Here is a 15,312-nt window from a genome sequence, read left to right as displayed (position 1 = left end):
TTACCCTCGGGTAGTTCTTTGAAAAGTTCACTTATGCGTAGATTTTTTAAGGAATGAACATCAGACGCAAACTCTTTTGATCTTCTGAGATCATCAATGTGAACAGACCTCCAAGGACCTGAAAAAATATATTTCTTTAGAGTCGGGGTAATAAAGACACAATATGCAGGATTTCACATTTCAGCTTTTGTTTTGTCTGTCTTTTGCTGATGCTTTTAATGTGTTAAACTGAACTGCTTTTATCTGTATGAAAGGTGCGTAATAAACGTATCATCAATACTAAGTTGTAGCACACTGAGCTAAATCTTCTACTGCCGTGTTTATGTGTAACAGCAGGACTGACCGCCTTGAAACCCAACATACGAGGTCCCACCCTCGATTCGAGGAAGTTTGGTGACAAAGTACACAAACGTTTTTGTGTTTGCGTTTAAGGCCCACTTGCTTATTTCGTTGGTGCACGAATACCTAAAAAATCCAAACATTAGGAATAAGTCAATAACATACAATTTAACCAACTTGCAATAATGTAAGAGAAAGACATAAAAGAAAGTAATGTCATGAGCTAGACTCACTTGGCTGAGGAAAGAATATTTCTCCGATGGGACTCTTCATCATAGTCTGTTTGGATAATGAGCACTTTGTCTGCAAGTGTTGAGCCAAGAAATTCCCTAATACAAGGACATAGGTATGCTTTACATTTGAATAAACAGTGATCACTTGAAAGTTGTATGCAGGCCTCTAATATCTACTTATATTAAGCACAATGTTATTAGTTTTAAGATCTAATCGAACAGTGTGGGAAAAGGCTATTGCTTAGTTTACACACCTGATTTTCTTGAGGAAAGAGTACTCTGTGTCAAACTGTTGCAGTGATAGCAGCTTAATATTATTAAGCTTTGTCACATTCTGCAGTTGTTGAGTGTCTGCTGCAGTCAATAGCCTGGAAAATGTTGTGACCTTAATAACAAAAAAGAACTCTGAATTACTAAAATGTCACGCAATGTTTTTCTCACGTGTTACTGCTGACAGAAACAGAAGTATTTGCATATAAAAAACAGGAACAACACTGTACTGCAAAACCGGAAACAATTTTAACCTGCTGCTTCTACTTCACATAAGGATATTTCAAGGTCTCAAGTTAACTTAAACTTAAAGCGAGAGTGAACAAAATGAAAATGGACCCTTCAAATTAGCAATAGCTGTTAAAAGTGCTTCAATGTTAGATAGAATTGTGTTTTACCTCAGTGAAGAATTGGGACTGTTCCAACTGCTGTGTGTGATACACAATGTAGTCTCCCAATGAGCTGTGCATCTCTTCTTTAACATATTCTTTCATTATATGTTCTCTTTCCTCATCAGGTATTTTGGATTTGTCCAAACGGACAACAGAGTCTGGAGTGGCGCAGTTGAGCAGAATGTCTTTGGCTTTATCCAGAATGGTCTGGGCATCTCTCTCAACACCTTGATTCTCCGTTATTTGCAGGACCACAGAGGAACATGTGTCTGAGTGATAGCCAATGAAGACATCACATGGAGCGTATTGCTTTTTCATAGGTTGTTGACCACTTGAGTTTACAAAATCATCAACCCATTTCTGTAGATGTCTGGCAATTTCCTTCTGCTCATTTCTGAGAACAGTGTTGATGTCAACATAGTGTTTTTCCAACCTGTTAATCAGTGGGATCGGGAACTGTTCGTAGACCACCTCTTTCTCTTCAATGACAATGAGCCTGAAGTTTTTGTGAACTCTGCATTTTACACGATGTGTTCCTAATCCAAGATCAACATACTTTTGACCCCCTAAGGTCACGTAGTATTGGTTGAGAGCATCATACAGACTTTCGTAGAGATTCTGAAGGTTAAGAAGCACAACTGTCTGTCCAGTCTCCATGCAAACCTTGACACGATTGATGTTTCTACAAATCTGCGTGTACTCTTGATCCTTTGGGAAACTAGACCCAAAGATGATTTCTGGATGGATTTGTTGATGGAAGAATATCTGTTGGAGAATCTGAAGAGCTGCATAGTTTTTTGTGAGGATTAAAAGGTATCGACTTTCATCCACTTTGAAAGCTGGAGATATGCTTTTCTCGAACAAATCCAAGGTGGTGATGCTGGCATTGGCAAAGTCATCTCCGAGTTCTTCGCGGAATATGCGCATCACATCCACATCATCTTTTCCACTAAAGTTTCTCAGGACTGCTTCAGTTATTTGATCTGCTGTAGGACTCTTGTTACTGATTTTGGTCATTGAAAATATCATCTTAATCAGACTGTAGAAATCCCGCAGACCAAAAAAACCCTTGCCCTCTTCGCATACTGTCATATATGCTTTTGCAAAAGACTCAAAGAGGTGTTTTATCTTTTTCAGAACATTTTCTTCAGACGAGCATATCCCTTTAGCACTTTTGATGAGCTCTTCCTGGTTTGGATCTCCACGGGACACAAATATTCCACGATTCATCTTAGCAGGGTCAAGTGCCCAATTTGAAATTCCAATGAACCCAACTCTTTTATGAGGTTGTGGCTCATCATCCACGCAGCCTTCTTCGAGTAATGGATGCAGTGTTTTCAGTGGCATTTTAGGGGAATCTTCAGCCAATCCAATCTCGTCAAGAACAACTACTGAGCTGTATTCATCCAAGTTTTTGCTTTCCTGAAAGCGAGCACACTGTTTGAATGTGTTGATGATTCCTTCAGGAGTTGAATGAGGGCTGCACTGGAAAGAGACAAGATGTATTTGCTTTAGCCTCTTGTAGAGTTCAGAATGTGAGGCAGGGCCCTGCATTGCATCAGCAACTAGGGTTTTGGACAGGGATTTGGAGCTCCCCGGTTTCCCAACAATAAACAAGGGAATTCTTAGCTCAACGCAGATCACCATCATGAAGAAGTTCTCTTTCAAAGCCTCATTCCTGGCTATAGTTTTACCCATGGGTACACCGTTGAGTAGGAGGTCCTGCATGAGTTGGATTTCCTCCAGTACTCTCTTTGTGCTGTATCCAGGAAGCAAATGGTTGATCATTTCCTGATATGGCCTTTTGTCTTCCAAGGAAGACTGATAGCACACTCCAGTGGCCATCAAGAGTGACCAGATTACTCTGTCACTATCTTGTAATAATGACAACATCTTTGTGTTTTTTTCCCTCTGACTTAGCTCTTTAAGGTATACTCTCTTTCTCTCATCAAACATTGGGTGATTTTTGTGGAACCATACAAACACGTGCATGCAGCGTTCAACATCCCTCAAACTGACAAAACTGCATTCATCTTTTCTCTCCCTCATGAACTTTTGGGATAACGCCAATACCTGAGTTATAGTTGGAACATAATGCCTCTCTATCAAGTTGGTCTCTACCTGTCTTTTCACTATATGTTCCGTGTACATTTGCTCCGTTGAGTCATTGAGCTGCCCAAAATCCCAAACAAGAGGAATCATGCTGGGGGGTAACACATGAACACGATACACAAGCTGACGAAGAGGAATGGAGCCAAGTCTGTCTTCTGTCTCCTCAGCCCTGACCCGATAGCCCAATCCAGATGCCTCTAACCTTTCGATCATCTTGTCTGTGTGCTTCCTGTAGGGGTTGCATGCAGCAATAATCTGTAGTCCTGTTTGAGAGCCAAGTTGTTGTCCCTGCACAGAGTTATCACAAACAATCTCCTTGATGCTGTTGATGGCCTCTGTGGTGTTTGCTTCATCAAAGAAAAGAACTGAGTCAAATGCATGAGCCTCTTTATTGGTCCTTGCAAGAGTTTCTGCTTCCTTCACTTTTTCATATATCATTTCTGATGTAGTTCCTCCATGAACCTTGACCAGTTTCAGGTTCTCTGCCGGTGCTCCACACCTTCTCAATTCACACATGAACTTTATGAGCCTTGTCTTTCCGCATCCTGTTTCACCCATTATGACAACTGGGATTCCACATCTAAATCTCATATGGATCGCCATCATTTTGAGAATGTTATCTGTAGTCAGTTCGTACGTTTCATCAGGATCTGTTGGCCACTTGATGCCAAGCACACTGCACAGGTGCTCGATCTTGTCAGCTCGCGGAAGCTGATCAAAGTCCCTATTAAAAGGGACTCTCTGATGTTTTAAGCCAGTGTACAACTCTTGAGTCATAATGTTTTTTTTTATCACTTTGCCTGTTAAGGGATTTATGGCATCAACCCCTTTCTGGTCATTGAGCACTAGGTGAAACCCAATGAATGTCATGGACTCATGGTCATCATTAAAAAAGATGTATGGGTGTGGCTCAGATTCCCACCTTTTTCTGATGAGGAATGGAGCTAAATCTCTTTCATTGAGCCCACTCATGTCAATTTGTTGCCTCCCTGGGCTCTGGTCAGTGATGCATAGTGATGGTGTTGCAAAGTCTTTAGACATCAAGATCATGAACTCGACCACAAAGTTTTTGAACCCAAGAAGAGTGTCTCCAACAAACTCAGGTTTGCAGAATACTGAATTCTCACTGTCTTGCAACTGAAGATTAAGGAACCAGACGAAGTTACGTAGCTCTGCCCATGATGGATCTAATATGCCACAGTAGAATAACAGTATCTGAAGAAACTGTGCATGAGTCCCTTCAATGCCGAGGTAAGTGAAGTTGTCCAGATTGCTGTTGTTGTAAAAACGTGAGAGATACTGGTATGGTCTTTGATAAGCTTCACTCTTGAAACATTTATCATCCATGAGGGGGTCTCCACTCTCCATGTCAGTGTTTTCATCTCTCCTCATTTCCAAAGCCATTACTTCTTTTGGTGGACGACAAAATACCTTCGGGAAAACGTCTGTGAATGCAAAGTTTTCCTTTCGTTCCTAAACAATATGAAAAATAAATATTATTTAGGTTTATAATCAATCAATTAATCAATCAATCAATCAAGCCTATCCTCTATTTCATTAAATTGTTTCACCTCACTCTTCTACTAGCTTCTTATCGGGGATACTGAAATGACCTCTAAACTATATTCAATTCAATCAGCAACAACAAAAGTCTATAATTGTGACAGGATAAAGTTTTATGTTTCAACATTGCTTTGCAGAGAGGTCAAATTAAGTTATTCAAGAGTTATTTTTATGATAATGAAAACTACAAGAATAAAAACGAATATACATTTAAAAAATAAAACCAATACAAAAACTTGATATCATTTCATAAAATGACAAATGGACAAACAGTATATATCAACGTACAGTTCCCAGGTCATATCCGGGCTGATGATTTGGGGATTCCAGTAACTCGATGATGTACAAGTGTCTGTGGGTACAGCGCCACATCAGTCCATCTGAGTCCATCAGGTACCCCAGAAAGAACATTTTGAATAGGAATTCATTCAAGCCTTTTTGGACCTGGATATTATAATTTGGATTAATAGAACATGTTAATGTGATTGGATAAAGCAAGTTTTGATTTAGGATTTTCTGAGAACAACATTGCTTTCACTATTATGATAATATAAACATTGCTTACCGAGGATGTGACATCGAAGTGAAACAGCTTGAGATCTTTTTGTTTTGGTGTGTCATACATAGACTGGAGAATCTTGTGGTCATCAACTTCATGTTCAGTTAGTCGGATGCACTTTTTGAATGCAGTTCCTTTTTCAGCACATTCCTCCAACTTTTCATACAATCTTTCGACATACAATGACTTGCCTAAGAAATGGTGGAATAACCAAAAATCGTTAGAATGACTGAAATGATTGCATTAATAATGATTGAGTTGAAATTTGCTACCTATGCATTAATACGAAGCAAGAATGTTATTTACACAAAACAGAACAAGAGTGTTTTTTTTCTTTTATAGAATAAATACTGTATAGCTGATTAAAGACACCTATCCTACAGATTAAAAGTTATTTTCAAAATAAAGGTGCTTAGCTCCTTTTGAATTCACACAAATGTTACTGGAATGCCACATATAAATCTCATATGGATTGCTAGAATTGTATTATTGTTATCTATGGTGAGGTCTTATGTTTCATCAGGATCTGTTGGCCACTACCAGATATACTGCACAGATGCTCAACCTTGACAGCAGTATTCTCTGTTAAGTAATATTGTTGAAATGATTAAACACTCAAACTGTAATTTAACAAATTGACCTGCATGTCTCAATGATACTGCAAACAAATTCATAATTAAAAACTGGACATTCTGGTACTTAAATAAAGGCAATCATTATTTTAATATAAGAATTGTTTAACAATTAACAATAAAGCAGATGTGGCTCAGGATGTACAGTGGGTATTAGTGAGCATTAGATTAGTCAGTTTGGCACCTTTTATGACAGACCTGCCATCAGTGTATAATTAGTTTAATATTGGCATTTAGTGAAAAAGCTTTGGAATGGTAAGAAAAGATTGCTCGGATGAAAATAATATCCCCTATCAATCACCTAACCAAACATGTGACAGAAGAACTGCCATTTCCCATGATATCCAGCGGACAACTCCACCAAATGTATAAATTAAGGTGCGCGGAATTATAAGCAGCACTGTATTATAGGCAAAAATACCTGCAATTATAGGCAGGGATAGCATATCCATACAGCTCATGGATGTAAAAATGGGATGCTACTTAACATTATTTGATGATTTTAATGTTACATTCAGTTAAATAAGCAGATGTTCTCTTTCAGATCAAATCTAAATCCAAATATTCACAGTATTGTTTGTTGACAATCTAACTTAAAGATGACCTATCATGCAAAATGCACTTTTGTACGTCTTTTTTACATGAATATGTGTCCCCGGTGTTCCAGGGAACTCACCAAGTGTCTACCCAAATCTCTTAAAAAGGGGCTGCAACGGATCTGATACAGACTGATCCAGATTTGAACACTTCTGTGACGTCACAGAAGTGGCTCTACAGCTATTGGGCCAACTCCACCAATCAGGAGGAGACAGCCACGGACATTGCCGTTCGAAAGCGCTGGAGATGCTGTAGTACATATGCCAGGCCTGTAGATGGTGTTGTTCTCACAGAATCAGCCCATGAAAAGACAGTGTTAAATTGAGCGAAATGAGGAATGGCTAAGATGCATGATCTGTTTGGTATTTTGAAAAATAAAAAGTATAAATATGCCTTATACTGTATAGGTATGGTCCTACACTATATTATTCAAATATAGCATGATAGGTCCACTTTAAATATTCCCTAACATACCATTGGTTCAGAAAGTAAATTACTGAAATAACAGGAAGTAATGCTCTACTACTCACCTACTCCTGCACGTTGGGAAGCAACAATGCCGACAGAATGGTCACCTTTGAAGAAAATGTTCTTGTGATCGGAGTGGGCAGTGAAATGCATGGACAAGTAGGTCTGGATCCTTTCCAATGAATCTTGTGGGACAAAGTCTCTTTTGAACTGACTGAATGCAGTAGGGATGTAAGTGTGCTCTCTGTCAGAGCTGCAAAATATCACTAACCTGTAATTATGTTTAAACAGGGAACGCAGTTTCTGAAAACAGTTCTCCATTGCGCAGCTAATGTCATAGGTTAGCTGATCTGCCCAAAGCATTGTATAAATCTTCTGACCAATGTCACCTGGTGTGAGACATCTCCTTAGGAAAAGCTCTACTTGCTCATAAGATGTTTTAGGGGTACACAGGAGAACCTCATCATAACTAGGCAGTGGATTATATTCACTGTTCATGTACACACAGATGCTTGAAGTCAGGACCTCATTTTGTGAACAGATTATGAGATTTGGTTGGTTTATTGAGAGGCTTTTTGGGAGAATTCTTCGGACTGACTTGTCCTTCACCTCTGAAAGCACTGGTTCTGCCCATGCATTTTCACTTTGGTCTTCTGTGGCAGCCATTGTTTCCAACAGTACCCCTAAACTCCTTATGTCCAAAAGGTCATGGAAAAATATCTCCTCGTTCTTCATGTAGGCATTCCATAACCCTTCCAGTTCTTTTAAATCAACAGTCTGGTAAGCCTTTTCTTCTTGATCATTGGCTTCAAAATGATCAGCTGAAGACATGTCGCTGTTTTCCTGATGAAGAAAGTGACTTTGGAAGTGAGCACCTTCATTAATCCTCTTGCCTGGCTCAAATTGGTCTTGAAACCTTCTCCATGTGCTCCAGACATCTGATGTTGTGCAGTTTGGTTGAATGAAAGAGAGCATCATCAAAGCTTTGTCCTCCATTTCCTTATTTACATTTGATGGAGTCACAACACTACAAAGGTAGAACATTTGTTCTGCTGTAAAGTAGTTTAAGTAGTAGTGATCAGATCTCTGTTTGTCCATGAAGTTTCGCCAGTCTTCAAGAAACAACTCCATCGTATTAGAAAGTGTTATAAGTTGTTCAACTAGACTTCCGCGTACATGAATGCAATGCAGGGTCTTGCAAAAGTTGATTTCCATAATGATACATGGGTCGTTCTGAGTATTGCAAGAGATCTTGGCTTCCCAACATCTGAAGAGTGGGTTGCCTGCAGCATAAAGCTCTACAAATGCTTTGGCAAGTCTTTGGACATTGTCAAACACCTGAAAATGAAAAAGATAAAAGATAAGTGATTAAAGTCCAAGTAAAAAACCAAAGCATGAATTATTTTATTTGTACTTTCTATTAATTTATATTATTTATACACTCTTCATAGCAAAATCCCAAATATATATATATACAACACCTCAGCAAAGTGTTCAACTTCAGTTAGATTTTGTTCCCCTCTTCCAGACATGAGCATAAGCTTATTTTGCAACTCTTTCAGGTCGTCATAGGTGCATGCTAAGCTTTTCTCATGTCCATCCTGAATTTGCAGCATCAGGGAAGTCTCTAAAGAAAGCTTTAAAAAGAACATCAATATGATACATTACTGTTAAGTGTTCTTAAGTAAAAAGAGCAGTTTTTACAGTTGTAAAAGTCTACTCGAAACGTTTTTATCTGAGCTGTATGTGACTATATCACAAATGTTGTCATTATTATCTTTCAAATTAAAGCATACAATATATCTTGTCAATTTTAATGTACCTTTTTCTGATTTTGGGCCTTAATGGTGTATATCCCTCTCTCATTGATGGATGTAGCCAGGGACAGAGATGACAATTCAACAGATCCATGGCTTTCCTTTACAGTCTTTAGCCATTCCAGATGGCGTGCTGTATCCCGCTGAAAACAGATATCAAATAAAAAAGTCGTACTTAAGTTATGATCAAATTCTTTATATTTTTTCTTTAAAAGTTCTTTAAAGTATAACAATTTATCTATTTTATTTTATTGGATAAAATACAACTTCTCCAAAAACATTTAATAATAATAATATTGGGAAGGATGAAACCCTCTTTAATGGTCACACATGCAGAGCACACAGCACACACAGTGACATTTGTTCTCTGCTTTTAACCCATCCTAGTACCAGGAATCTAGTACTAGGAGCATTCGTTTAAAAGGTTGCATTTTACACATTTTTGCACAATTGTGTTATTTAATCTTTAATAAGGCCTTGATTCTTGAATAATTACTATTCCTTTAGACAACATTTAATTTGCAAACTGTATTGCTGAAACTTGTAAAACAGGATGGAGTCCACTAAAGCAAGCCCTACACTGATCCTAGTGGCCCCAAGCGTAACCATATCATTTATTTAATTATTTCTTATTAAGATTTTGGAGAGCTACTCCATGTTTCCACATCGACCTACCAAGATTTTTGTAGTTGTGTGTACTGCATCATATAATCATTACGTTTAGACATTATGATGGATTCTTGTTCGATTTTAATTTTTGAAGTTCAAATTTAGTTAGACTACAGTGGCACCATAAAGGATGGAATCTCACCAGTTTCGTTGGTATATTTCTGTCATTTTCAAGTGCCTTCCACAATTTTGGCAATGACTCTTTGAAAGCCACAAAATCAGAGTCCTTCTTCAGTCCATATAATAGCGAAGAGTAACCGAGAACAGCATCATGAAAACAGGCCACTCGATCCACATCCAGATCATTTTCTCCAGCAGAGATAGATGCCAGGTCAACAAACACTTTCAGCTCATTGATATCTGCAATAAATAAAAAAACCTTAAGCAGATACAAATCGTTGTGTTTATCAACAAAAAAATAAATAAAATGGTGTCATACCTTCAAGCGCTTTTTTAACCCATAGGACAAACTTGAGGCTCAGACTGAGATTCTGAAGACATTCCTTACGATCATTTGTAATGTCCATCAGAACAGTTTTGACTCTCATGAAGGAGTGATCTATGACATTTAGGCTGCTTTTCTTGAAGTCATCTTGATTCTGAAAAAAAGATGATTTAGAGTATGAAACCATTGATTTTATGATTGTAGTTTGGATAGCTCTGTAAAAGTCTGTAGGACATAAAGATTATGACTGCAAAAAGTTACATTTAAAAAAAAAAATCTCTATTATCTAAGTAAACTATTTCAATTTCCTGACTTTAAATTGTTATTTATCATACCATTTGCAGCAATTTCTCGAGTACTTTGAAGTCTCCTTCTGGACATATTGTGTTCCTGATATCCATGATGATTATGGCAGATTCCATTGCAAGACCAAGATCATGGTACTGTTGGATTTGCTGAATCCTTCCCCTGACCCAACTTCTGTTATCAGATGGATTTATTCTGCACATCATATCAAAATCCTTCTGCAACTCTTCATACTTTCCTCTGTAGTCCTCAAAGATGCAGTCTATTTCCTCCAGAAACAGATCGCCACTCTTCAGACCATCATAAAGCCCTCTGTACTTGCTGTAGCAGCTCTGGAATATTTTACTGTAGATCAGGTCAAAAGTGTAGAGTTCCTCATTGACATGGAATTGTTCAGTGTCATCTGTATCTGATCGGTCTCTTGACAACTCTTCCACTTGATTCGTCCAGCACATCTTGAAGATTGCACTGTCTTTAATGGCATGAAGTTCTAACGCCATTTGACGGGTAGCATCGCATAGGTTGAAAAAAGTGACCTTCCCAATTGAAGCTGAGGTCTGTCCATCAAGAATGTGAGGTTTCATAAATTCATTCAGATTCATCATCTCAATGTTCTGATGATTTTTTTTGTCCAATCCATTGTAGTCAACTGTTGATTGAAAATATTCTTTATTATATGGAATGTAAGTTTATTAACAGGTTCCCTCAATCTTAAATCTACTATATCATTTATAGTTATCCAAGCTATACAAAGAACTAAACAGGTCACTTTCAATATAAAAGGGCCGCTTTCACGCCAAGCGCCGCTTTCACACCAAGTACTTTGCCGTACTTAGTTCCCAGCTCTTAGTACCCCCATGGAACTAAGAGCCAATCGCGTTCACACCGGAATAAGTTCCCTGAGGGAAGATTACGCAAATGAAGCCGCTGACGTCACTTCTTCTTCTTCTGCTATGGGTTTACTGGCAGCCCGCAAACAACTTCACGGCGTATACTGCCACCCGGAGTCCCCGACCGGAAGTCCCCGGAGTTGGGGACTGGCTTCAGTAGAAGCTGCTGGGACTCCCAGCAGCTTCTACTGAAGCCTTCCGAGTAAATCGCCAGAACGCCGACACCTCCTCATCTCCACCGCTCCCATGTTTTTCGATTAGATTTATGATCCGAGTCATCGGATCATGGGCTCCGAGTCAGAGTCATCGTGCGCGAGAATTCACGAGTCCGAGTCGAGTTTGCGTCAATCACTGCGTGAGTCGAGTCGCGACTCCCGAAAATCGGTCCAGGACTGGAGTAGGCCTACTCCATCTCTGCCTTGTCTTGCCGCAAGAGAAAAAGCATTTGAGCTCCATACTGTTTCAGAAATAATCCTTGATGTGGTTTGGAACATGATGACGTTTAGTCACGGCAGAATTTAACTGTATCTGCCGGTAGAATTCTGAGCAGGCTCCCCCTCCTCTTTTTTTTTTTTTCAAACTAAGGACCCAAAATCAGCATTTATCTAACAGGGCTGGAATGGGATATGAGGGATGTCTAAAATGCATGATCTGTTTGGTATTTTGAGGGTTTATTTTGTATTTAATATCTGAGACCCATAATATTTGCTTACAAATAGCATAATATTAGACCTTTAAGTTCATTCATTCATTATAAATGTGTCTTTGAAGAAGTGTGACATTCATTTCCATCAGTTATTCAACATTTCCTTGGCTTGGTAGTGATTTTGTACTGTGCAGTGTGGTCTATTGTGTTCATGATTTTCCTCCTCCAGGTTGACAGCAGCCTTTTGGGATGGAAGGCACAAGCAGCGGCTGGGCAGCAGAGCTCACCCCTCCCTGTGTGATGCATGCTGGGACTGGGAATGACACGGGTCAGGTCTTTGAGGTGGCGCTGCAGAACGGCTCGTCCAACCGCAGCCACCAGTTTGTGGGAGTGGAGCTGCTGCAGTCCTTCAAGCTGCTCATCATCCCCTGCTACACTCTGGTGGCTCTGGTGGGCGTCTTCGGAAACTACCTGCTCCTCTACGTCATCTGCCGCACGCGCAAGATGCACAACGTCACCAACTTCTTCATTGGAAACCTGGCCTTCTCTGACATGCTGATGTGTGCCACGTGTGTCCCCTTCACTCTGGCCTACGCCTTCAACCCACACGGCTGGGTGTTTGGCCGCTTCATGTGCTATCTGGTGTACCTCATCCAGCCGGTGACGGTGTACGTGTCCGTCTTCACTCTCACTGCTATTGGTGTGGACAGGTAAGACTGAGCCAGATACAAGTGGACAGAATACATAAACCCCACAGGGAATATCTTAATGTGTCCTGAACTCAACTGACAAATCCTTTAATGCTTTGTGAGGTTAGCTGAGCCACACTGTTATATAACACGTACTAAAGAAAAATAATAGGGTATACAAAATTCCTCTCAATTAATGTCAATGTCTCTTTTCGAACATCATTAAAGATGCCATTGTGTAATAACTTTGACGGATGTCAGCTGTGGAAATAAATTAAGAGTTTCTTGGATAATATTTGTTTTCTTAAAGAGGAAATATTATGCTAATATTCAGTTTCATATTTTCATATTTTGTGCCTCTACTGTGATATCTTCACAGGGGGGGGCGGGGGGGATAGACCATTTACAAAACCTATATAACATACTGTAGCAAATGGACAAAGAATAAGATTGATCATGCAAATCATGAAACAGTCAACATTTCCAGGATAATACACTTTGAAGTGTTTTTCTCTCCTCCGTGTATATTTGAGTGGAACATAACATGCTGCTGGTTTAATGGGTGCTTTATGATTGACCTGTTATAAGATAATATTACCACCTGAATGGCTGCTCACACTGCAGATGCTCTCAACATCGAAACCATTACATAATGCACTATCCCTATCCTTTGAGTAACTCCAAATGTAAAAACTGTCTGACTGAGGGGAATAACGGATGGGAAATTATTTATCAGATTATAACCCCCCCCCCCATTGCTCAGCACTCCAAGGTGTTGTGCTCATTACACCAAACTGGGCCCGAATCCTCCTTTGTTGGTCCCCATGGATACAGTGGCAGAGCTGAATTGGATTTGACTTTTATGAAAGCTTCGTGAACATTTTTTTGTATTTAACATCCGTTCCTTGTATGAAACCGTTAATTTGTCAAGGACTGCTTTCTATGGTAATTTTTAAGGCTTTGGTACTTAACAGCTGTGCTTCCATTTGCATGTTGTGATTGCTGTTGGCTTGTGAATGCTGTTTTCTTCCATGACTCATATCTGGCATGTTTCTATATTTTTTTCCACTGGTTTGGCTAGGTAGATCTAATCTAACCTAGACCCGGAACAAAACTAACAAAGGGTAACCTGTTCTCTGCTTCTTTATAGATACTACGCCACAGTTCATCCTCTGAAGAAGCGCATCTCAGTGGTGGCGTGCACCTACCTGCTGTCGGGGATCTGGCTGCTGTCCTGCACTCTGGTGGCTCCAGCTGTGGCTCACACCTACCATGTGGAGTTTAAGAACGAGGGCTTCAGCATCTGCGAGGAGTTCTGGATCGGCAAGGAGAACGAGCGTCTGGCCTACGCGTACAGCACCCTCTTCATCACCTACGTCCTGCCTCTGTCCGCGCTCTGCATCTCGTACCTGTGCATCTCGGTCAAACTGAGGAATTGTGTCGTGCCCGGCCACCACACCCAGAGCCAGGCTGAGGCTCAGCGGATGCGCAAACGCAAGACCTTTCGGCTGGTGAGCCTGGTGGTGGCGGCCTTCGGCGTCTGCTGGATGCCGATCAGTGTGTTCAACGTGCTGCGGGACATTGACTTTGACCTGATCGATAAGCGCTACTTCCTGCTCATTCAGCTGCTCTGTCACCTGTGTGCCATGAGCTCGTCCTGCTGTAACCCCTTCCTCTACGCCTGGCTGCACGACCGCTTCCGCGCTGAGCTCCGCAAAATGTTCACGTGCCGCAGTCGCATCGGCATCTCGGCTAACAACTGCGCCACAGCTAGTGTGGTTCTGTGAAGCTTTGTTCAGTCCTGACTTCTTTACTGTATGTTCAAGTGCATTGGGTATATTCAATTCATTTTAGTGACAACTCGGATTAAAATAGTAAGTATCTTTTGTTTTAATATTAGTTGTTGGGCTGCAAGTGGTCTGGCAAGCAGGGAATCTAACTGCAGACTTGTGATAGTGATCCAGCTTTGTTCCAAGGAAAGCCGCATTGAGCGCACCATAATTCAGTGGCCCAGTATCGTAAGTGCTGCCTTAGTGTTTATCAACTTCGCTTATAAGAGAAATCCACCAATTTAGCTTTACACTTAAGAAACATTGTCATACTCACCATAGACCAGTAGACAAAAACATGGATCATAATCAATGCATCAAAACCAGAGATATTCTCTTTGTTTCCCATACATTCCTACATTACCCACAATGCAGCTTGAACACTGACAGTGGCCGTTTCTCAATTTCGAGTAAAGCTGCTGCAGAGCCACTGGCCGTTTCTCAATCGCGAGGATACTGGCTTGGTAGTCGCATACTTCCAAGTCACTTCCTTCAGAAACGAAGCAAGTATACTTCCAAGCCACGGCTTCGGAAAACAAAGAAGAATGGAACAGGCTAACAAGTGTGCCACTCTCTCTAACGGTTTCAACATAAACTGTACCGAAAATAAATACCTCACGATGTCTATCTAATTATGAACTTGCTTTACTTTCACGGAACACATTTTTGGTATTAACAAACGCAACAAAGTAACATATTTACCAACACATGTTCTACGCCACTACATACTTACATTTAAATGTGTGCTGCATCGGTTCAGCCATTCTCCGCAAGGGTTTTTGAAATTGATCCGTGCGCAAAGCATTGTGGGGATTTGAAGGACGCGAAGTCTACCCATGTGCAGCCTCGAAATTAC

At 40.2% G+C, this 15,312-nt stretch overlaps 1 protein-coding gene across 2 annotated transcripts in view; it reads right to left on the bottom strand.

Annotated features, from left to right (window-relative positions):
* The window catches only part of LOC104958137 (E3 ubiquitin-protein ligase RNF213-like), a 50,354-nt gene that overhangs the window by 22,893 nt on the left and 12,149 nt on the right, over nucleotides 1–15,312 (bottom strand). For both annotated transcript variants that reach the window (XR_799737.1, XM_010785848.1), the window contains exons 14-26: nucleotides 10,432–11,051; nucleotides 10,091–10,250; nucleotides 9,794–10,011; nucleotides 8,988–9,125; nucleotides 8,647–8,802; nucleotides 7,228–8,503; nucleotides 5,475–5,659; nucleotides 5,198–5,353; nucleotides 1,241–4,819; nucleotides 827–957; nucleotides 573–668; nucleotides 344–465; nucleotides 5–118 (exon numbers count right to left, since the gene is read on the bottom strand). Coding sequence is in view for 1 of the 2 variants with exons in the window: in XM_010785848.1 (XP_010784150.1) it covers nucleotides 5–118; nucleotides 344–465; nucleotides 573–668; nucleotides 827–957; nucleotides 1,241–4,819; nucleotides 5,198–5,353; nucleotides 5,475–5,659; nucleotides 7,228–8,503; nucleotides 8,647–8,802; nucleotides 8,988–9,125; nucleotides 9,794–10,011; nucleotides 10,091–10,250; nucleotides 10,432–11,051 (6,951 nt within the window). In the remaining variant the exon portion in view is untranslated. The remainder of the gene's footprint in view (nucleotides 1–4; nucleotides 119–343; nucleotides 466–572; nucleotides 669–826; nucleotides 958–1,240; nucleotides 4,820–5,197; nucleotides 5,354–5,474; nucleotides 5,660–7,227; nucleotides 8,504–8,646; nucleotides 8,803–8,987; nucleotides 9,126–9,793; nucleotides 10,012–10,090; nucleotides 10,251–10,431; nucleotides 11,052–15,312) is intronic.

Source organism: Notothenia coriiceps, unplaced genomic scaffold (assembly GCF_000735185.1).
Source record: "Notothenia coriiceps isolate Sejong01 unplaced genomic scaffold, NC01 NC01_scaffold00028421, whole genome shotgun sequence".
Classification (NCBI taxonomy): Eukaryota; Metazoa; Chordata; class Actinopteri; order Perciformes; family Nototheniidae; genus Notothenia; species Notothenia coriiceps.
This window is presented reverse-complemented; position numbering and strand designations above follow the sequence as displayed.